At 38.6% G+C, this 24,738-nt stretch overlaps 1 protein-coding gene across 1 annotated transcript in view; it reads right to left on the bottom strand.

Annotated features, from left to right (window-relative positions):
- Positions 1–2,475: 2,475 nt before the first annotated feature.
- LOC127632013 (neuronal PAS domain-containing protein 1-like) overlaps positions 2,476–24,738 on the bottom strand; it is a 67,795-nt gene continuing 45,532 nt past the window's right edge. Inside the window, exons 5-12 of the mRNA XM_052110466.1 lie at positions 23,032–23,121; positions 14,742–14,916; positions 13,457–13,569; positions 13,057–13,253; positions 12,625–12,731; positions 11,995–12,142; positions 10,322–10,434; positions 2,476–6,016 (exon numbers count right to left, since the gene is read on the bottom strand). Coding sequence (XP_051966426.1) covers positions 5,055–6,016; positions 10,322–10,434; positions 11,995–12,142; positions 12,625–12,731; positions 13,057–13,253; positions 13,457–13,569; positions 14,742–14,916; positions 23,032–23,121 — 1,905 coding nt within the window. The 3' untranslated portion in view covers positions 2,476–5,054. The remainder of the gene's footprint in view (positions 6,017–10,321; positions 10,435–11,994; positions 12,143–12,624; positions 12,732–13,056; positions 13,254–13,456; positions 13,570–14,741; positions 14,917–23,031; positions 23,122–24,738) is intronic.

Here is a 24,738-nt window from a genome sequence, read left to right as displayed (position 1 = left end):
TGAAACAACAGCGCTACTGTCACACAAATAAAAAAATGTAGTTAAGTTAGTAGCATTGCTACTTTTAGTTTACTCCCTAACAATGCAAGCTTTAAAAGGGAAGTAAAAACATGCCAGACATTCTCCTTTCTTGCCTATTTCCCTCATCCTCTGGTGTTTTGGTGCATTTCATTAGTTACTGATTCCGGGCGTGTCTCAATGCAGTAGGCCCGCGGTCTGTCTGTCTCTCCCTGAGTGCGCACAGATCTGTTTCACATTCAGGGTGTCTACAGGGGCCGCCACACAGCTAAAGGGCACATTGCCCAAACCTGCATCCCTACCAGCCAGATTTCACACCTGTGTTACATGAGTTTGTAATCGCAAAGACCTGCATTTATATGATCTAAATGTACGCATGAACTAGTATGTTAAAGCAGATGCATGTAATTTATTCATTGTTAAAATTGTAATTATCTTATCATTTACTCACCCTCATGCTATCCAAGATGTGTATGACTTTCTTTCTTCTGCTGAACACAAATTAAGATTTTTAGAAGAATATCTCCTTAAGCCATATATAGCAACCTATAAGGATAACACTGTTTGTTTGAGTAGCCCATCCAGCCCAACAAAGCAGCATTGGCTCAATCGATGGTGTAAATTTGGGGCGGGACTATCTGTTTGTACTGTCAATGGAAGATGGTGATATTTGTGGTTATTTTTGCAATTCCGTTGGGTGGCGCAGTCATTACGCACTGAAAACCGGAATATTATTCTGTGTTCCTCTATTTATCACCTCAACTGCCTTTAAAAGTCCAATGAATCCTGTTTAAATGTCAGTTTTCTTCTTGCAAGACGAACGTGAAGGATATTTTAGAGGAGAAACTTCGGGTCACAGCAGAGTTATCGTATGCGCCGTCACACGGTCCGGCCATTCGCCTTTTCTCCCCAACAACTGCACTTCTTTTGTATGCAATTCCTATACTCGTCAAGAGGGAATGATCCTCACACTAATGAACTGAGGCCTGCCACTTGAATGTAAAACAGGTTTTAACCCGTCTTCAATGTCAGAGCCCCTCCCTTGGGTTTCTTGAAACAACACAACACCATCGCTAACAGCAGCACGCGCCGCGTTTCAATCACAACGTCTGCCTTTGTCTCGACCCTCTGGCCTATTACTCTGACAGCGGGCTGCTCACCGACTCTGCTTCAGAGACACGGGCCAAGAGTTATGAATCTGTACACGGATTATGATGAACGCCAATCAAAAGGCTTTATTGTGAGCGCATAGGAAGAGTTGACAGAGTTGGGTAGCTTACATGTGCTCCCAGAGGGAGCTGTTGTAGAAGCAGCTTATCACATCAATCCGATCCATGTCCTTTCATCTTTTTCTCTTTTGAACTTGTTAACATAGACCGGTGTGGATTGCCAAATTTACACAAGATAATAGCTGATTGTTAATCCTTTTTGAATGTTCACTTTTCAAATCGGAAAGCAATCCCCTTTACACTATTCAAGACATACACTGACTTCAAATGTTTGAAAGTTTGACAGCATGCAACTGGTGTACATTTTGTGCATTGTGTTTAAGGGTACGTTTACAAGACAATGATGTACTAAAAACGGAAACGTTTTCCTTTGCGTACAGAGGACAAAGTTGTCAAAAAGATTTCCGTTCACACGGATCTGCAAAAATGACTTAAAACGCTGTATTATGCATGCCAGGCCAGTAGTTGGCGATGTCACTTTGTAAAGAAACACTACGCGCCTGTGCACATAAGCATTCTTCCACAGAACGGTGAATACAAACAATGAAGTTGGCAAAAGCATCAAGCAATTTTGTCTGGATGGACGATGAGGTTGCTTTATTACTACAAGTGACCCTGGACTATAAAGCACACCACCTTTTTAAGGACTCCAACTGGTGATCTCATGTTGATCTGTTCGCCCAGGAGGTAAGGACAAAGTTCTCGAAGTTCATGCCTATAGACTGAACACGTAAAACACGTGTGCACGACGTCATCATTTTCACAAATTTGTGTTTTTGTATGTTTACGCAGAGACGTAAACGGCATCGTTTTCAAAAACGTGCACTTTGAAACCCGTTTGCGTTTTCAGGCCCCAAAATGCCGTTGTCGTGTAAACAAACAGCCAAAACGCAAAACATGTTGTCAGATTTTTGTTGAAAACGTTACATTTACATTTATGCATTTGGCAGACGCTTTTATTCAAAGTGACTTACAGTGCACAACAATCCCCCCAAAACAACCTGGAGTTAAGTGCCTTGCTCAAGGACACAATGGTGGTGGCTGCGGGGATCGAACCAGTGACCTTCTGATTAACAGTTATGTGCTTTAGCCCACTATGCCACCACCACTCGGCGTTGTCGTGTAAACGGCCCCTAAGGCTGAACAACGGCTTCAAACAAGGCTGATAAAGACAAAAATGACAGAAATGCTCCATTACTGGAATAAAGTTTATTGTTGTCATTTGGATTATCATAATAATCTTTACAGTGTAACGTTTTCATTTAATGCTCATGGCGCTGTATTTTCACAAACATCGTAAAGAAGTTAGAGTCACAGTGATGGCAAAGGTTTAGGTAACACCAACTCATGTGCTGATGTTTCAGGACTGACTCTCTCTCATAACTATTTACACATTCATCCTCAATCACAAATACAAATAAAGACCATCTTATATAATTTAGTGCTACTTAAAACTGCTTACATCTGATAATACTGCATGGGCAGAGAAACGTGCATAAACAAAAACAACCAAAGACTCCTCCTGATCATTGGTGCAATTACTATTTATCAAATCCCATTCATCAGTTACCAGAACTTGATACAAATTTTGGAGCTAGTAAACAATGGAAAAAAATTAAAACAAGCAACCTCAGTATTTTGTTAATGACTGCTTTTGCTGTTGACTGAATTTTCATATTTAGGTGAACTATTCCTTAGCACTGCAGTCTTTTAGTGACCACTGACATCCCTTAAGATTGAGAGTTCATGGCAAATTGCCACTGATAATTTTCACATGCAAACGAGCTTTGCAGCAAACTTGCAGCAAATTGTGCATTGCTGCCAAAGGTTTGCTGCAGGTACACCACTACCGAAGATCTGCAAACTGCTAGCAAACATTTGCGGCGAATCACAAGCTCAAATGCACTTGAAAATAATGAGTGGCAAATTTGTGGCTAGTTTGTCAAATCTCTAGATTTTTTTGTAAAGGAGGTTCAAACCTAAATCTTGTCTTTTAAAATGTATTTTTGTCTGAGGAAGCCACTTCTGGATCTTTAGCCACTTATTCTTAAAGAATAAGACTTTAAAGAAAGACTTTTGCACGTACAACTTTATAGGCCTATTTTACTTTAAGGTTTCAGAAACAAAAAAAAATCCAACAACAAAAAAGTAATAAAAAAGTATCTTTAAGGGATGTTGAAAGTAGACCGTGTCTTAGAACCTGACTTTGTTCCAAAACCTGAGTGAGCTGCCTAGCTTGGATGTAAGCATGTTGCTAAGCTAACAAGACGATACTCTAATCAGCACAAAAATTACACAGCACACACAAATATCGGGTGAAAAAGTCAATTACAATTAGATGTAAGTATGTTTTTATTTATACTGAATGAAATGTATTCATACTCAAAATTTCTTTTGACTCTTTGATGATGTCCTTCATCTTAGATGAGTTTATCGAAATCCTGGAAATGCCTTCTCCATGAAAGATACATACAATGCTGCTAGAAGGCAGCATAAATTGGTTGCCTACTGTTTGCAACAGACCTGTGAGGCTTTAAAATTCTTGTTTCTGTTTTGCAACAGAGTTCCTGTGCCTTAGTTTTACATACTAGGGATTTTATTTTAAAGATTGCACCTTTATATTACGGACAGGGTTCCCACACATGGCCAGAATCGTGTTTTAGAAATAATTAACCAATTGCTGTAAACTCAATTCTTGTGGTTTTATACAGTAGGAGAACTAGAGTGCATGGTCATGGATGAAGTGCTATGTGTATGCAATGATTTACATAAGTGCTTGGGCATGATACATGACAAAATGACACACTTATCCAACCCCACCCACCACCACCATACCCAAATGTACTTGATAGAACAGTTAGTCCATGATAGACTATGTAGGTCATAGGTTTTTGGAGCCTTTGCACATATGAAGTATCCCAATTCAGCATTGGCTATATATAGCTGTGGTCTTTGAATGACTTACTTTTCAAGTGATTACTTTTCAAATGTTTAAAGACAGTTATCTTTTTTCCTTTCCATTTTTTTTCTTTTTTTTTTTTTACAAAAATGAAAATTCTACAGTGTTCAAAATGTCTAAACTCACATTATTAGTATGATCCCTCTGTGGACTGTGCTTTCTTCTGCATCTTTTCATAGGAATGTCTTTTTTGGCAATTGCCTGCCATGCTGCTTTTGTCCCTATTTGCATATTCCCAGGGCCACTTTTATAGGTGGGCCCAGGATGTAAAAAATAAAAGATATTCAAGGCACCATTTGGGGTTCCTCAGATGCCAAACCGCTGGAACCCTTTGGAGAGCCGCCAGATACCCTTTGAATTCTTTGAGAAACTTGCTCTTAGTTCCTGCAAGAACCCTAAATAATCCTTAAGGACTGTCAATGGTTCCTTCAGTAACCCCATCATAAGGGAAAGGATTGATGTTTTTGAAAAATATCTTAAAGACCCTAGAGTACATAAATATGATATTTGGCGCTCCTTTAAAGGGTGCTTGAGTATTTTTTAATTTTTACAGTACAGGATAATGTCCTTGGTTCTCCCCTGAACACGATGACACTCCTGTATATTTCCAACTGCTCAGACCTTTTGACCCCATCGATGACCCCTTTGCATGAGGTCCTTCATATATTCAGTATGGCTTTAACTGCTTGTCCAGAGAGAGGAAGACAGACTAACAAATTAACAGAGAAGAAACTGGGAACACAGTTTGACAAACTATTCCTTACCATCTTTCCACTGCCTCTCCTTTCTGTTATCTTCTCTATCTCTTTCTCTCTATCTTTCTCTCTCTCTCTCTTTGTTTCTCTCTTTCAATCCTCATCTGTCCCAGCTGCCCCCCTCAGTCCGTTCATACAGAAGGGCAGACTTGGGGTAAAGGGCGGTTCTGCTGGGGAGAAGCCACTGAAGGGAGGTAGAGACGCGATCCTCTGGAGGTGGGGAAAGAAAGCTGGAGTTTTGGCTGTGTGGTCTAGGCGGTGTCCTTCAGCATGTACTGTAGGCATTTCAGGTGGGGCATAGCGAATGGTACTTGGGGCGTACAGACTCTGAGGGCCCTGCGGGCCAAGAGCCAGAGGGTGAAAGAGCACACGTCCCGCCGCCCCACTCGTAGTGAGTCTCTGGAGTAGCTCAAACTCCGGAGTACGCCCTCCGTGAAAGGACCAATCATCTCTTTGCAGGGGAGAGGCCGAGATGGGTGGAGACAGGGTTGGAGATGGTGGGTTGAACAGACACTTGGAGACTGAATTTGGAGGCTGGGAAGGTGGACTGCTGCCATTGGTTCTGCCACTGGATACATGTGTGCTGGAAGGAGGTTGGCTCCAGTGTCCTCCAGACCCTGAACCTACACTTGTCCCCATCACCTCCTGTTCCGTCTTGATATTCGAGCTAGAACTGGTCACTACGCTCTTTAGATGCTGAATCACAGCTCGGCCATTATGGATCTTCCCTGCTCCATTGGCACCATTGCCTTGTTTCAATGCCCCAACCTCATTCTTTACCCGTTTGTTGCTGGGTGTATGGTCCCACTCATTCTCTTCTTCAACATCGCTGTCACTGACTTGGTCTGAGGAGGTAGATGGGCTGTCCTCTCTCTGCTGGAACACCTCCAACCGCCTTCTCGGCGCTGGACGACCCCTTTCAGTGTCAGAAGTGTGGGATCTCTTCCTGGTGTCTACTGATTTGCTGGAAGCAGAGTGCAAGTAGGTTTCCTTCTGTTTGCTGTCTGACTCGGTCCTGACTTCACTGCCTTTCAGTGGCTGCGTGACCATTGAACCTGGAAAAAAGATACAGTATCACTACTGTTTGGTGCTGCTGAGAAAATTACAGTATCTAACATCCAGTGAATTTGTGTGTTTATGTGGATAACTGTGTGAGGTTTATGTTGCATTCTATTCAAAGTCTGATGTGGGAAATTCCTACTTAATACCTCTTGATTCTGACCACATAGCAGCCTGTCTGTTTATCCGATGCTTGGAAAATTATATATAATTAAACATTTATTTAGGAAATGTAATGTTTATCATGTTTTACACACCTTTTCAAGCATTTACCTAACAGGTCCTGAAGCGTTTTCATGTCTGGTTTGATTGCTTGTTTCGAACCCGAGTTCGCTAGTCTTGTTTAGACCATATCATTTAGGTGTATAATAACGAAGTACAAATACAAATTACGTACTTAAGTACAGTTTTCTAATATTTATACTTTACTTGAGTATAAATATTTCTTTGGACTTTTACTTTTACTTCACTACATTTTGAGGAGGAAATTTATATTTTTACTCAGATAAATTCCTCCAGACCCTTTCGTTACTTTTGGGACTGAACACCTAAAAATAAATGACAGCAGTATGTGCAAAAATGCATGTAGATCAGCGATAGTGATGTGTGATTCGTTAAAAGAATCATTTGAGTCTAATCTTTTAAAAGCGATTCCTTTGAACTGAACAAAAGTTTCAAAAGCAGTCTGAATTATTCATTTTGTGAATCACGAATCTGAATCAAAATCACAAGCAAAGCGCGCCAGATTACGTGTTCCGTCATCTGACTCATCTGGGGAAGACAAGAAACTGCTCCTGTGAGTTAATTTTTTTTCCGACTAATTAAGTTTACCAATTTAGGCTTAAACATTATGAGAGCTGTGAAATAGTGAATGTGTGCGATCAGTCTCCCGCCATTCCAGGAGACCTGTACATATAAGTCAATCACCTGCATTCACATTTTCCATTTAACCAAGATATGATGTGTATGAATAAGTACCAGCACTCGTGAAAATGTCCAACAATTTTAATTTTTATATTTTATGAAGATGGATGAATGGTCTTTGCCGAAGCAAATCTAGTTTTCTGGTGGTTGCTAAAGTGTTATATTTGCTTTGGAGCACATTTATGCTACAGAATGTGGTAACCAGGGTTTTCTGGATGGTTGCTAGGGCATGCTATGCAGTTATCAAGGTGATCTCTGCTCTGAGTTTTGGCGCATTGCTAAAGTATGTGGTTGCCAGGTTGTTACAATGCTATTAAGTTGTTTTAACTATGTTTTAGCACATTGCTATGCAGTTGCCAGGGTGTTCTGGGTGGTTGATTATTGGCCCATAATCCCATAAATATGATCATTCTGATGTGATTTGAATGTGCCATTAAAGGGATGGTTCGTTTAAAAATTGCAATTCTCTCATAATTTGCTCACCCTCATTCGATCCAAGATGTGTATGACTTTAATTTTTCTTTATGCAGAACACAAACAAAAAAGATTTTCAGAAGAATATTGCTGTTATGTAGGTCAATTCAATGTAAGTGAATAGTGGCCAGACATTTAAAGCTCCAAAAGCACATAATTGCAGCATAAGAGTAATCCATAAAACTCCAGTGGTTTCATCAATGTCTTCTGAATGGATCAAATTGGTTTTTGGGTGAGAATAGACCAAAATATAACTCCTTTTTTGAATATAATATTTTGAAATTAGCATTCTCCTTGGCGATCAGGATTTCAAGATCGATTACACCTCCTATAGCGCCATCTAGGGCTTTAACCACTGTAGTAGTATGAATAACTTTATGCTCCCTTAATGTGCTTTTTGTAGCTTGAAATGTCTGGCCAAAATTCATTTGCATTGAATTGACCTATAAAGCTGAAATATTCTTCTGAAACCTTTGGTTGTGTTCTGCAGATGAAAGAAAGTCATACACATCTGGGATGGCGTGAGGGTGAGTAAATGATGAGCACCACCAATCAAATAAGTTGACATGGGTTTAATGGACTGTTCCATAATTTATGCAATTTACCTGTAATTTTGATACTTAAGTACATTTAATATCAGTTACTTTAATACTTTTACTTAAGTAGTTTTCTCATGAGCTACTTCAACTTTTACTTGAGTCATTTTCCAAGTAGGTATCTTTACGTTTACTCAAGTATGACAAATGGATACTTTTTACCTGCCATATATGCACTGCACTGAATGTGCAAAGATGTGAAGACTGTTTGCATTTGTCTGCTGTGGACCTGTTGATCGTTGCAAGACATGTTAAGAATGTGAGATGCTCTCTGAAGTTGGGATGTGGAAAACTACCAATTTTCATAAACGACTAATCGGTCAGTTTGAATGACTAGTCAGCAGGGTTGGGGAATAACGGAATAAATGTAACGGGATAACGTATTTATAAATACAAAATATAATTAACTGTATTCAACTACAGTTGCAATTTAAATAATTGGTAATTAGAATACAGTTTCATTCAGAATGTATTTTGATTACAGAGATTTTATTGTCATTTGTTTCGTTTAATATTTAGTCCTTTCAGATGGAAAACATTTATACATATAAATGATGTGATCCAAAGTGCATTTGATCAGCGGTGAAACACTTTCTTATGATGCGTTACATTCATACGAGCAGACAGAGAAGTAAGTTTGAAGTAAGTTTGGAGCAGAAGAAATAGAAATAAACCTTTTAATGTTTTGTGTAAATTGTCAGTTTTACGCTAAGTTAAAAATATTTTACATGCACATGTTACCAGACACGATCATATTTTTTATCAAGAAAATTCATGTTGGATCATAATTTCTTTTTTTCTAGTAAGACCTTTGATATTAGGGAAAAAATAATATTCTTGATAATCATTTTTATATTGTTTTCCTGTAAAAATATTACAAAATATTAAAAATACAGAAAGAAAAACACTGAAAAATATATTTTGGTTTTTCAGAGAGTGTATTTTTTTATAGAGTTTTTGTAGTCAAAATCAACCAGTGCTGAAGAAGTATTTAGAATACATTACTGACCTTGTGTAATCTATCGGAATACATTACAAATGACATTTTACAGCATGTATTCTGTAATCTGTAGTGGAATACATATTAAAAGTAACCCTCCCAACCCTGCTAGTCAACTAGTACATGTTATGGATAATAATGCATCATCAGGCTCCGTTATGGTCACATGACCCCAATGAGACACTTTCAGAGGGATATACTGAAGTGCATCCCTTCAACATAGTAACTAACAGATATTCAACAAAATATAGGTTCAATAACTATACTTTTGACTAGATTTTTTTAAATAAAGTTGTGTCTAAATTAATTTGGTAATTTTGTCTCCCATTAAAACCACCACCACATAAAATATTAATGTTAGTAGTCGAGCCTACTAATCAATTTGTTAGATGCTGGATGACTAGTCGGTTAGTCAACCACTGGGGGACATCACTACTCTAAAGGCCATTTATTTGGAGACAAGCTGGTATGAGAAATCTACAATGTAATAATTGCACCCGGGAGCATGCATAGATGCGTTTCACTTCCACGATGTAGTACAGATTGTGTACGGATGGCATTCAAGCCGACTCGGTTGCAGTTTGCGGGTGTGCACCCGAGTTTGGCAAAGATTGTTAACACCAACCAAAAGAAACAAAGTTTGATGTCAAATGAACCATGATGTGAACCAAAAGTACTAGTTTGAAAGCACCCATATTAGCACGGTGGTGCAGCGGTTAGCACTGTCGCCTCACAGCAAGAAGGTCGTGGGTTCAAACCCTGGTTGCCCTGGCCTTTCTGTGTGGAGTTTGCATGTTCTCCCCGTGTCTGCGTGGGTTCTCTCCGGGTACTCCGGCTTCCTCCCACCATCCAAAAGACATGCAGGCTAGGTTAATTGGTGTCTCCAAAAAAAAATTGCCCTAGGTGTGGATGTGGAGATGGAGGAGAGTGTGAGTGTATGTCTGTCTATGTGTGGCCCTGCGATGGACTGGCGACCTGTCCAGGGTGTCCCCCACCTTTCGCCCAATGTTAGCTGGGATAGGCTCCAGCCCCCCGCGACCCTGTACACAGGATAAGTGGTTGACGATGGATGGATGGATGGATGGATGGATGGATGGATTTTGCAATTTATTGTGCATATTCTACCTGGATTCTGCCAAGTTGTATGGTGTCATACACCTGGCCTGGGTCGTGGCAAAATATGGGTTGACAATTTCCGATCAATTTGGAAGTCTGACTTGATGTGGTAAGCTAATTGCACTTTTCAAAGAAGGAAGTTAGAAATTCCACACTTCCAAATTTGAATGGAACACAGCATTAGAACATACCTTGTGCCTTTGGGGAAGTGTTGCTTGGGGAGGAACTAGCTTGAAGTCGCTCTGCCCTCAGGCTTTCTGGGAGTTGTAATAAGTCCAGAGGCATGTCTGCCATCTCTGGTCGACTGAAAATACAGATAAAAGAAAGTGAGCCATTCTCCTTGGGGAGCTTCACACATTTGGCAATCTAAATGCTAAAACCTGCTCCATTGTTAAACAGAAACTTAATCGTAAACTTCACACAGCTTCACGTAATTTTCTCCAATTATTTATCATAGTTGCATACATAACAGGAGGTCCGGCTTTAAAGTCTTCAATTCACCTGTATTTCTACTTTATGTAGTCCCTGTTCCAAAACCTAGTGAGCTGTCTACCTAGGTAGCATTTTAAGACAAATTTGACAATACTGGAATCATAAATTGTGCTTTAATTGTGCTATAATGCAATTCTCATGGCTTGTATAGCTTATGCGTATGTGCGTTCTCGAGTTTATTGACTTGTGACGTCTGTATATAAAAGGTGATTGGCTCTTTTAACTGTAAGGCGGGACTTAATTTCTACACCTGTTGACCGTTGGGCACTTAGAGTTCCTTGGTTGGGCGTTCCAATTTATCCCATTCATTTTAATAGAAGTGGCCCATCTCTGCTAAATAGTCTCTGGCCATAGTCACACTACAATTCAGGCTACATTCACTTTCATTCATACGCATCCGATCGCAGGAGATCGCTTATGTGAAGTGTCCACTGCCCATGAAAGTTCAAGCTTGGTGAACTCTGGTGTGATGAGAAGACGTGTGCATGACCAAACTCTTGGCTCATTACAAATAATACATATTTAAAAGCTGCATGTATTTATTATTTTGAATAAAATATCATTTGTTATTTGTGATTTATTTATATATAAAAAACAGAAGCGTGACTTAATATCCTTTCTTTTGGCAGTGTCCGAAGTAATTTCACAAAGTCGCTAAAAAAGTCTTTGCATTGTAATCACCTATGTAGGTAGTAGACAGCAAGCCAGATCACTTGGTTTTGGAAAAAAGCTACAGAATTTCTTTCTCACAAGCAATGACCGAGAGGTGAGAGGTACACACTTGAGAGGTACACACACACACACACACACAATGAGCATGGCTCCAGTGGGGTACTATAGAAGTTAATTAGCTATAGCAATTACAAAGCTAATTAACTAAAACACCATTCAGCCAGAACATTTTGACATCCATTTGGTGTAATTATATATTACCAGTCCAATTACCACTGAAATTCAACCATGTTTTTGGCCTGTTTTTGTCTGACTTTTTAACATGCGTGTTTGTGTGACAAAGATTGCCATAGACAGATAGTAGAGGAAGAGCGTTTATGAGGGCTTTGTGGAGAATGTGTGCACATTACCCCATGAAATCAAAATGAGAGTTTTGAGGTTTTAGTCCATCTGTGCAAGCTTTGAAGCCATGTACAGTATATGCTAACGTACTCCAAAACATTGATAAAATTCTCTTTTAGCAGATATGCACATTTAAAATGTACAGTCTTTCTCTTCATTTGGTGTGTTGCACCCAAACTTCCTGTTTAAGAAAGATATGTCAACACAGGGCAGAAAACTATGCTCATCAAGCCATTTCATGGGGACTTTAATTTAGCGATTTTATACAAAACCCACACAAGGCCAGTATGAAGCTTACCTGAGCACATAGTTGACCCAGATGACATTGCGCTCATGAGGCGCTTTGTGGTTAATGGACACAGTAGCACAAGACTGAATCCATAGATACCCTCCTCTCTTCTGCAACCAGCGATAATACCCCGTCACAACCTGTCCTTTCCGCAGCACTGAGAGAGAGAGAGAGAGAGAGAGAGAGAGAGAGAGAGAGAAAAGAGACACATAAGTTAAATAAGAAAATATTAAAATATTAAGTTTAAAAAATTCAATAGCCACCTTAAGAAAGCTCAAAATCAGTCTAAAACCTGGATGGGGAGGCAAGAGACACAATTTGTTCATAGGACTAGGGAGCGCTGCTGTCAAATGCAAACAGCAGTTTGAGGCTTGTCAACGTTCCCGTTACATTAGCTCAACAAATAGAAACTAGCACAGATTGCTGTATGTTGGTTTGGGACAGGGGTCAATTATACGGTTTAACTGTCATTATAGAAAAATATTTGATCGTATGATGTCATCATTGACCAATAAGAATAGAGTATTCAAGAGAACCATGTAGTAAACTATATTAATCCAGCATTATACTCAAGATTACTGATATATAAGGAATGGAGGAGAAGAGAGAAGACCAAAGTTGACATTCTGGAAGGCTTACAGTCTTCATGACTCTGCTTGATGGTGTCCAGGTCTTCCACATGGATGAAGTGATAGCAGGTGTGTCCAACCACCTCTGCTGGACTGAAGTCCATATACTCCGAAATCCTACAAAAACCCACACAAGCATATATTCCTATCAGTGACAGTCTTAAAGTTGCCATCATATTTAACCAGTTTGCTTTTTTCAATAGTTGATGAGACAAGTATAACATTTTTGCCAATCAGGTTAGAGTTTTTCTTTTTAAACCAATTGGCAATTAGTTATTTTTCTTGTTTTAAGAATTAACTTTGCACACTTTTGCTAGATATCTCTGAAAAAAAAACGTAAGATCTTATATCAGTTTGCTTCATAAGAAAATTTATCTGGTTTAAAAAATAATAGAAAAGTGGAATTTTTTTACATTTTTTTCAGTGCATGCTGGGGATTTACCTGTTCTCACTGTAGGTGACCTGTAAGTCCATGTTAACTCGGAACACAAACATCTGACTTTCCATGCGCACCTCATTTAGCGTTGAGGGGGGAAGCGTGTGAGCCAGAGCGACCAACCCCATTGGCCTATGCAACGAACGGGAGGAGCCTGGCACCAGGGCAGGTCGACAGCGAATGCGACCTGTCACATGAATCACCTGATAAGGAATTAAATGAGCAATTCAGTTTACGAAAGAAATTACCAAAAAATTATCCAATCAATAATGCTTTCATGAAAATGGCTAAAAGTGAATTATCAAAGAACAATTCACCACTGTTACAGTAAGACTACACAACAAAATCCTTCAGTTGGTGTTAGAATATAATTTATGAGTAAGTATGTCACATATGAATATCTCACTTTATAACCCGAAGATTTAATGTGGAGACCACGCTTGGTAAGGGTGGATTTCATCCGGATGAAGAAGCCACGTTCTGTCAGCTCAATAACAGGAGAACAAGGACTGGATGGGGCTACAAGTAGAGACACACAAGGCAAAGATATACACCATTTCAATAATCCTTAAGTGTCAACAGATTTGATATGCCAACAAAAAATAGCAGCTGGATACCCAAGAACAACCAATGTGGAATATGAATGTGCAGAAAGAAAAAAAGTGCTATAATTATGCAAGGGTTCATATATATATATATATATATATATATATATATATATATATATATATATATATATATATATATATATATATATATATGAATATAAATAATAAGTACCTGTTTCACCAGACATGCACTTGTCAGGTGTCCATTGATTTCCTTTTATTTTTTTATAGTAGCCAATACGTTTTGCCAAGTCCGGATCGTCCTAACAATGGACAAGGACTCAAAACTGATATGGTCTTAAATTGACGCATAAAAGCATGATAAACTAGCAATTCACGTTAATTTACAATGCAAGCTTAAAGGTTAAATAGTGGCTATGAATTATCTTTTTTTTTATTTTCTCTCCAATTCGTAATGCCCAATTCCCAATGCGCTCTACGTCCTCATGGTGGCGTAGTGACTCGCCTCAATCCGGGTGGCGGAAGATGAATCTCAGTTGCCTCCGCATCTGAGACCATCAATCCGTACATCTTTTCACGCGGCTTGTTGCACACGTTACCGCGGAGACGTGGCGCATGTAGAGGCTTCACACTATTCTCCGCAGCATCCACGCACAACTCACCACGCACCCCACCGAGAACGAGAACCACATTATAGCGACCACGAGGAGGTTACCCCATGTGACTCTGCCCTCCCTAGCAACCGGGCCAGTTTAGTAGCTTAGGAGACTTGGCTGGAGTCACTCAGCATGCCTTGGATTCAAACTCTTGACTCCAGGGGTGGTAAATGTTAATATTGTCTATATCAAGATATCAAATGTACACACACATATGGAATGGCATAAGTCTTTACTTATTAAGGGCAATGAAAACAAATATGATGTATAAAAATACATCTTGATGGATATTTTACAACACAGAACAGAGTTAACACAGAGTTACGGATAGTAATAAATTGAAGCCTTTTCAAACACTTTTATCTAATTCATTTATAAAGAAAATGTATATTTCTCATAATATGGCCCCTTTAACATGTGGCTAGGATACTCTAGTCCATTTATGAATAAAGCTGGACTTCTTTACCTGGTTCTGGTGTGCCTGCCAATGAAGATGTGGAGGCGGAGCTTGAAACGCTCTCATGGGACATTTGACAGCCTGCCTCCGCCCAGAGGTGTGGCTTAATGCCAAGACGCTCTGCCATCTCGACATGGTCCGCGGGGTGAATGTAATCAAACACGCTGCTGCCAGTTAACTCAACCTGATCACACACACACAAAAACAAAACCATAAGTAAACACACACATCAATGTAGAGTAACAGACATGGGATGCTGGTGCAGCACATGTATAAAACACGTACATATGATCACTACATATTGGCTAACAAGCAATGACCTTGAAGAACAAAATGATCTATAGCTATTCCTTCTTTTGTAATGCGCAAGTGTACGCACACTCATACTCGCGCACACATTTTTAAAGCCTTACACTGGTAGAAGCAAACCTCAGAGTGAGATAAAAGCAACACTACACATAAAACATTAATTACAGTGTACCATGACCACACTGAATATTCTATAAGCTGCACGTAACAAAATGTTGAAGAAACTCAGAAACCGGTGAGATTCATAAAACATACACACCATCCATCTATAGCCTAACACACAAGGCAAATAATATTACACCAACAGAAAAACGAAAAGATCAGTGAGAATCCGTGACATTCTTCGGAATAGTGATGGAGTAGAAAATGTTGTAATTATGTGCTCACCCTCATGTCGTTCCAAACCTCTATGCATCTTATTCTTGTGTGGAACACAATAGCATTCTCCAATAATCCAAGCTGGAAACATAAAGTGTTCTGTGTCGAATGTTTACTATTGCATGTGTGAACGAGATTTGAGAGCTACTGCAAAGGGACAGATTTTCAGCTTATAACGACTTAAATGTCGTATGGCTTCAAAATGACTTGAAACATAGCAATAGTTTTATGGACAACTATTCTGATACTTTTAGGGTGTACTTTGATGAGCTTGATAGTTCCAGTCCACATCCATTTGGGTCGAATGGAAAACAGCAACCTGGACATTCAGCGAAACATCTCTCGTTCCATGGAAGAAAGAAAACTATACAGGTTAAAAAAAAAAAAAAAACACGAGGTGAGTAATAAAAAACAAAAAAAAGGTACGATTTGCATTCCCGTGACCCCTGGATTTCATTCCATCTTGATAAAAGGCCGGTTTCTCCCTCACCCTTGTCTGTGGGACACAGCCATTTATTATGGGATTAGATCCATTTACTGAGGGATTTTAAAGGATTTTCCGCTGGCCGTCAAGGACACCAAAGTGTGTGTGCAAGGCAGGTTGGGTGCAAACAGAGGGAAGAGCAGAGAGAAGAGGGATAGAGCAGCTGTGTAATTGGGGATCAGTTGAGGGATGAATTGTAAAGAGTCTGGGGTTTTAAGCCTGTGTAGACTAATTGAGATGTAAAGGTGGAGGTAAATCCAACAGACAGGTTGGCCTGGCATGGAGACCTAATCTGGTCCACAAGTGCCTCAGAGAGGGTTGTTTAGCTTGTTGAAGGTAGCACTGAGGAGATCTCAGAGGTTCTGAGATTTGGAAGCAAGAAGATACCAAAGATGCAACAGAGTAAATTTTGGGAAATCTCATTGGGAAGGATCTGACAGTTTACATGGTTTGTAAGAATACATACAGTATACTGTACGTAATTGCAAAAAAGAATGCAATGAAAGAGTAGGAATAAAATAGGAAATAATATTTGGTAAGTCAATTATTTTAGTGAATCAGTTTGTTCGGTTAGTTTTTATGAACCAGTTCTAAGAAACGGCTCAATGAATCATTTCATCAACACTCATAAGTGTTCCCAGTCGGCCCTGCACATATGTTCTTTTCAGCTGTGAAATACATACTCTGCTAAATATTGTAATAATTTAATATTTTAAACTCTTATTTTGTGTAAATTGATTGTAATGCCGATCTGACGTAAATTCTCGGATCCATGAAAGTTTTCATATTTTCAAAACGTTAGTCGGTAGGAACAAATTGTACACCTCCTCCCGACCTTGAGTAAATCGTGCGTAGACATCAGAACGTGTTGTGTTCTTTCAGACAAATTGCCATGACATTTTGATAGAAGTAATATTAAATAAGTAAAGCAAAAACTGTATAGTTAAATGAGTTAAAATAACCTTAAAAAAATTAAATAAATAATAATAATATAAAAAAGCTTTTATTTAGAAACGTTTTTTGTTGATTGTATTTATTTCTTCAAAGTAAAGTTTTTTCCCAACTCTGCTTATAGTTTTTCCAGCAGAAGATCTTGACATGTTGTAAAAGGTTCATGGGAAGACACAGTTTGCATTTGATTTTCTGAAGAAAATTAAATAAATAAATAAACAATGCCCTCTAATGTGACTGGCTGGACATAATTTTTTTTAATTTGATATGAGCCTTATAATTTAGGTTTCATAATTTAGTAAACGTTCCAGTAAATGACGTTCAGTTGATAACATATGCTCAATGTTATGGCTGTTAAACACATCGCAGGCAGGTGCATACCATAAACCATACAGCGGGGTGAAATAAGAAACAAAAAAACAGCACACTGACGTATAGCTTGCAAATCAGAGTTTCAGTCAAAGACCTTTTTTCAGGCATTCTATCAATTTCTTTGAAGACAGTTCCTGTTGCGAGAGAAGTATGTCACTGTTACTGTCTTGGATTTAGTCGAGAAGTTTCTCCAATGACTCTGAACTGAACCAGAGAAGGTTGATTTTGGTGGAGATCCTCTTGGCATGAACTGACATTTTTTTTACACTTAAGCTTCATGTCAAACCATTTTTATTGACCTCTTGGACTGTTTAATTCACAAAAGAACCTCTGATGACAGCAAAGCATGTGATGACTGTAAGATCCTCACTTTCTTTTTACAATGAACATGCAAGTGTTTGCTAAATCAATATTTTACGATGTGAATGGACTTTTTATTACTGTTCACATAGATGTTAAAAGCTTCCTATTCTCAGTTACCAGTGAGCCTGAAGCCTTCCTTATATGGCGTTTCATGGGTGTGGATTATAATAATTGTGAATGAACGTGCACGTGTGCATTTGGAATTCACTATCATACACACCTTTTACTCACAATCTGGAGAATACCAAGCATTTGTGAAGGATTTGTGTTCAAGGGAAGCTCTGTGAATTTCTTCCAAATTTGTCGTATATTTACGAAATTTACACGAATGAGGCCCATTAATTTAAGTCCTCAATAATGCAAAATCCATTATTCCACAAGTACGTGTCTATAAATTATGTTTATATCAAAATATTTGTCAGGTATTGCTCTTGCATTTATAACAACATCCTTGTGCCCCTGATTAAGTATCATGCTTAAAACCATTCATACACGCTTCTTAGGGGGCATTTACATAAGAAGCCTTCATGCATTCAAAAACATCTAGACAGAGTGCAATGAAGTGGAACAGAATCAGTTCAACCAAATCCTTAAAGGAATAGCTCATCCAAAAATACAATTCTGACATTAATTTCTCATCCTCATTTCATTCCAAACCCCTATGACTTTTTAGGGATACAAAAAGAGTTTTAATGAATATTGTGGGCTATTTAATGAATATTGTGTCTTCACAATTTAACTGAAAAGTGCCTCGCTTTAAAGCTAAAAAAAGCACCCAAACGTAACATAAAAGTAGTCTGCATGGCTTGTGCACCATATTCCATGTTCACTGTGAACGAGCTTTTCCCAGAGCGAATGAACCCGCAACAGATGTCAAGATTTCCATTAAAAAAGGACTTAATTTTGGGATTGTTTCTAAACAAAACCTATCGTATGCCTTCAGAAGACTTGTAACATGATGTACGAGTCATATGGATACTTTTGGCTCCTTTTTAAGTTTTAAAGTAAAGCACGATCCACTGCCGTTGTATTAAACAGATGATGCAGTATCCATTAAAACATCTCTTTTTGTGTTCCACATAAGAAAGAATGTCATACGGGTTGGACAACTTGAGGGTAATGCAATGGCGAATAAATGATGACAGAATGTTCCTTTAATAAGAACCAGTTAAAAAAAAAACACTAATTTGAAAATCAGATGTCATTAGACTAGAACCACAAAGAAACTGGAAAGAAGGAGATGTTGAAAGAGTGTAAGAAACACAAGAAGTTAGAAAAGCCTGTTGGTAAGTGTTAAGAAGAGGGTCAAGAAGAGCGAGAGAAACAGAGAGTGAGAAAAAGACATGATATAAATAATAGCGAGGCTTTATGTATGAGGCGTCTGGGCAGTTGTCCACAACTCTCTCCGAGTCCGCTTCTGACTGATGAGGCAGAAGAAGAGATAGTTAGTAGGCAAGGTGATTGGTCCGCATACTAAGCATCCTAGGATCAATTTCCCACCCCATACACCCCTCCAAATTTCCCAGATGGTGTGGCTTTGGCCGTAGGGAGGAGATGAGTGGCTAAGCACCTAGACCTTCATCTCGGCCTGGAGCTTTGGGTTCTGTTAGGCAAGCAGCCTGGAAGCAGGCATATCATCCCAATCTCAAGGTTCCTGACATTGAGTAATGCGCCTAAGGACCCTACTGTCTTTTCAAAGGTCGCAAAGATTAACCAGATCCAGATGGGTCCATCAACAGCGACATACTGTAAGTTGGGGGGTCATGACCTCTGACAAGTGGTAACATGTCGGGTCGCTTGCATACAGTTAATGTATTTCCTCCTATGTTGACCTCAAAGAGGCCCAGACAGAGGCTGGAGTGAAGGACCATTGAGGTATATACAGCACCAGTCAGAAATTTTGGGCACTTGATTAAATGTATGTTTCTCATGATTGAAGAAAAATGCTTATTGGTAAGTATAAATTGTGCCTATGTAAGATTTTTTTATTATTTTTTGTGCATTTTTTAAATAGATGAATAGTGAATTGACCAGACCAGAAAGTGATACAAGAACCAAGCATACAAGGAAACTCCTTTAATACTGTTTAAACAGCATCCCGGCTGGCACCTCATGAAGTTGGTTGAGAATTTTTCCTTCTTTTATTGAAAAATGTTTGTTTTTTTTATTACCGGTAGCAATGAGAATTGACTCAATTTGTTTTCTCAATTCGTTACCAACAGTTACCCTGTTTGACTCACACATGGCTGCTTTCAAATGCTCACTTATGCAAATAGGCAGAAAAAACAACTATTTGTGTGTTCAAATATATATTAGGCCTTGCAGTGGCTTCCTATTATGTTGTTATTTCAAACACTATTAAAAAGAAAAACTATTCACTACTATATTGAAAAGAAAACCACTCCATGTAAAAAAGATTATTACTGTTCTTGGTTTATTACTTTATTTAATTTGATGGAATTCTGTTATGCCACTGAAATGTGTGAATATAAAAATAGGCTATAGGCTATGTGTCTATAACTTTTGTGTTATTGTGATCTTTTAAAAAAAAGATGTAATACATATTGAAATTGTTATTTAAAAAAAATGAAATTGTACTGCTTTTGGAAATGAATACTGCATTTTGGTGTCATGACAACGCTAGACCAAAGTGTGCTGAACTGTAATCTAGATACAGGGTGGCTACTTTGAAGATGCTCAAATTTTTGGTCATCATTTCTATATTTTTATTTGTGTAATTTCATATACTTCATAACTTCACTATTATTCTAAAACGTGGAAAACAGTAAACTGTCTAGTAGTGTAGTAGTTTCTTCTCATTTTACATCCCTCAAGTCCTTGTCTCCATGTAGGCTCTGTTGCAAAATGTCTCTGTTACATATGTAACTTTGGTTCCCTGAGATGCTGCATATGATCGCTATGGGACACCGTCTGAGTGTCACGTGATCTGAAGGGCTTCTATAATCACAGCAATTGATTTGGCCCCCCAGGGAGCTACTTCATGGGCTCCATAAAGGTGCTCGCTTTCTCTCCATCGAGTCAGATTTCCTGCAAAAGTTCATGAGTCTATGCAGCTGCTAGAGAGTATGGCCAGCTACACAGCATCTTGTTCCCCTCAGGGAACCAAGGTTATGTACGTTATCGAGACGTTCCCTTTCGGAGAACTCGAGCTGCGTATGATTGCTATGGGAACGAATACATTCACATAATGCGAACAGTAGCTGCCAACTGTCTCATCTATGAATCATGTATGGCTCATAGAGAGAGTTAGAGCTCCCAACACAGAGGCTGTTCTGAAACGTTTAAAACTCCATTGAGTTTTCCTGGCACAATTGTTTTCCAATATATGCCGTAACAGAAAGCATTTTCGAAAGCCTCCATTTCCAGTGGAGGAAAACATCGTTCCAGTGTGAATGAGAGGTGCAAACATAACAAAATCAATGCATTTTCAACTAATATATTATATTACTGTGGACTTGGTCTCAGTGCTACAATGCTGTCTTAGAAGGTAACTGCCTACATGGGTAGTAGACAGCGAGGCAGCTCACTAGGTTTCGGAACAGATCTATTTTGTGGTCTTTTAAAATAGAAGTAATCATTTATTTCAAGGCCAATAGAAAACAAAGCAAAAATGATATGAGTGGTCCATAAGGGAAAGTTCCAGGGAGGCTGATATCCATATTAATATTGTAGAATTGAACAAAATAAAAATATCATATGGCCTTGAAGTTCAGTCTTTCACTTGTGTTGAGATCATTTTGGCTAAATATGAGTCTCTCTTCACCTGTTGTGTTAACTATAAGCAGGCTTAATGATGTACTAAAGTGATATTGAAGTAAATGTAACATAAATATTTTTTCCACAGGGGAATAGATTATTAACAATAATTTATAAACCTATTAAGACAGACCTACCATGAGCTCCCAGGTTGTTATTCAATGATTTGTGCTTCTGTTGAAGCCATCAGTCTGCATTCTTTCAAATAAAGTTTTTTAATGTTATGTTTAGTAGCGGAATTCCTGCTGAAGGACTACACTATCCATAATCCTAAGGGGGAAAAATCCACCAATCAGAGAATCGCCACAAACAAACCACAGCAAAAGAGCTCAGCAGTGACCGCCCATTCCCATGAACCTCTGTGAATGATGCAATCCAGTCGGTCTCCCTTCAATCTCAAACTACTTAATGTGTATATTTGTATATAACTGAATATTTTGTAATATAGTTTAAATATCCTGATTCTATAATTATAATGATAAAAACAACTTCAATAGCTGTAATTGTTTCCATCGTTTTTACTTTGATTACATCATTTGCAATGCTTCATAAGATTAGTTCATTCCCTCATTAAAGACGTTAAGTATAAAGTCCACAAGTAAACAGTACATTTTGTCAGATTTTCTAATACTACTTTGCTTTGAATCAAAGTTTGTAATATTGCGATTCACCTCAAAGCTGTTTGGTGTGGTTCTTGGCTTATGAAGGACTTTTTGGAAACCTAATGGAAAACATTTATGGGAAAAACACTTCCGGAGTGAAGACGACTGAAAAAGGTGGGCACTGTTGCACTGTTGTTTTGGCTTGAAAGGATACCTCTGATAAAAACTGGTTCTCTATGTAGGAGTTGGCAAATTACATTTTGCCTCTGTTTTGCCTTTTTCGTCCACATGATTGATCCAGTATAATAAAATAACCCAGCATACAAGAGCAAGCCAGCCCCAGCAAAGAAAGTCACCTTACGTCACTCAATTCTGCTCTCTGAGAGCAATCTCTTCCTTTCCTCAACCAAAGAACCCAATCGCATCTATTTTCTCCCCTAAACTCACTATCTATCCTCCCATCCCCCCTCGAATGCATCTTAAGTGTGTGTTTGTGTGTGTATTCTTTTTTTTTTTTTTTGCCACACAATCAATGTGGCTTTTAAGATGTCTATCGATTTGTTCCCGAGATAGACGTCGGCTCGCTGGAGCGATGCTTTGATTGCTGTGCGAGTAATTACTGTTATTATTTATGCATCTGAGTGAAATGGCAGGACTTAACATTCCCTGTACAAGAGGCCACAGGCAATCAACAGACAGAAAGCACCTGGAGAGGCGAGAGACTCAGGAGAGGAAGAGAGATGGATAAATGAGCACAGACACACTGGGAAATTCTTACACTAAGAATGCTTCTTCATACTTTCTTCAACAATACAAAAACACACACTCACATGCAGTGAAAAAAATGACACAGATGAAAACCTATACAGTACATGTGTTTGATACCTTCCAGTCCACCACAGCGACCCATACTTTCATCGTATTTACAGTATTTTCCCAGGTCTAGAAATCTCTATTTGAAAATTCCTGATAGTATTTCCAGGTTTTACATTACCATGAGAACCCTATGAATTCTCTGAAGACCTTACTGGACCGTTGGTGAAGTATGTTCTGTAGGTCTCACCTGTGAAAGGCCAAGGTAGATCGAGACAGTCTCTGAGATATAAAGGAATCTGCCTTCTTTACTGACGACGAACACAAATCCATCCAGAGACTGCACAGATAAAAACACATTTCTAACTGAAACAAATACTGTAAGACTGAAAAACATTCTTTCTCTCAAACATGCACATGAACACATAGACTGACCAGTTTAAAATCACACACAATCCAAAAAACCTCAAACTAAGACTAGAACTGTTTAATAATACTCCTATATTTAATAATGAAAAGATTTGTAACGGCTTTTGACATTAATCCTGGATTAAAGGAATATTCTGGGTTCAACATGAGTTAAACTCAATCTACAGTATTTGTGTCATAATGTTGATAACCACAGAAATGCATTTCGACTCATCTGTCCTTTTCTTTAAAAAAGCAAAAATCGAGGTTACAGTGAGGCACTTACAATAGAAGTGAATGGGGTCAATTTTGGAATGTTAAAATACTAACTTTTTCAAAAGTATAGCCATAAAACATAAACAATATATGTGTTAACATGAATTTAGTTTGATAAAATCACTTACTAACCTTTTCTGTGAAAAGTTATAGCAAACTTTACAACTTGGTTGCCATAACGATGTAATATCAACAAATTCTAAAACAAAAAATGTATGATTTAAACTCTTTAGCTCAAATAATACAAGTTTTAACAGAATAATTAGTGCTTTTTATACAAAAAAGTGCTTTTGTTTAAATGTAAGCTTCACATTTCTGCCTTTAAACACTCCCAAAAAATTTGCCCCATTCACTTCCATTGTACAGTGCCTCACTGTAACCTTGATTTTTGCTTTTTTTGAAGAAAAGGATGTGTAATGGGATTAGGTGATTGAAAGCAATATTGGCCTATCAGCAAGCAGTATTTTCCATTTAAAGGCTGATTGGTTGTCACCCGGGATGCGTCACGTCTGTTTTCCCCCTTTGTTTGCTCGTGTCGACGGTGCCTGTAGGTAAGCCCGCTATGTTGTAATAGTTGATGATTTCGGGGGATTGTTGTGGTGTGTATAATGTGGAATCGTCTCTGTTAATCATAGTGCAGCTTTATGTGTTGGTGCTGTGCCCATTCGCGCTATCTGGTGGATGTGCTTATTGCTCGCCTAGCAGGTATGTTTATTGTGAAGTGCTCGTTATATAGTGCTGGTGTCGCTGTGTGGGTTTAACACTCTTTTTGCGTACTAAATAGGTGTGATTCCCTGTATCCCCTTGTGCTATTGATGGGCATGACTGTGACCAATCCGTGGCTATAAAGCGTGCTATCTGACATGATATCCTGATGGTAAGTGTTTAAACGCAACCATGATTGTGATAGGATGAGGATTGGTAACATCTTCTCTTGTCATTTTAGGATTTTCCCTCTCTTTCTTTGCCGTGATTCGTTTGTTGCTGCTCACGCTGTTAAAGCGATGCGGTTGATACAGCCGCGCTGACGCGATCATCACTATAACAAGAAGGGGACTGCTCGTTTGATTCTTATCGTGTCGTTTTAGTGCCCTGCTTCATATTTCCTGTTTTGTTTCTTTGATTTAACTCTTTTCCTTTGCTTTATTGAAACTGTCCATATATAACAGGTGGTTATAGCTCTGGATACATGTGATTGACATCTATTAATGTCATCCCATTTGCCTGTGTGAACATCTGCTGAGTTGAAATTGCTTTACAATAATCTCAAGAC

This window comes from Xyrauchen texanus, chromosome 38, assembly GCF_025860055.1.
Source record: "Xyrauchen texanus isolate HMW12.3.18 chromosome 38, RBS_HiC_50CHRs, whole genome shotgun sequence".
NCBI classification, from domain to species: Eukaryota; Metazoa; Chordata; class Actinopteri; order Cypriniformes; family Catostomidae; genus Xyrauchen; species Xyrauchen texanus.
This window is presented reverse-complemented; position numbering and strand designations above follow the sequence as displayed.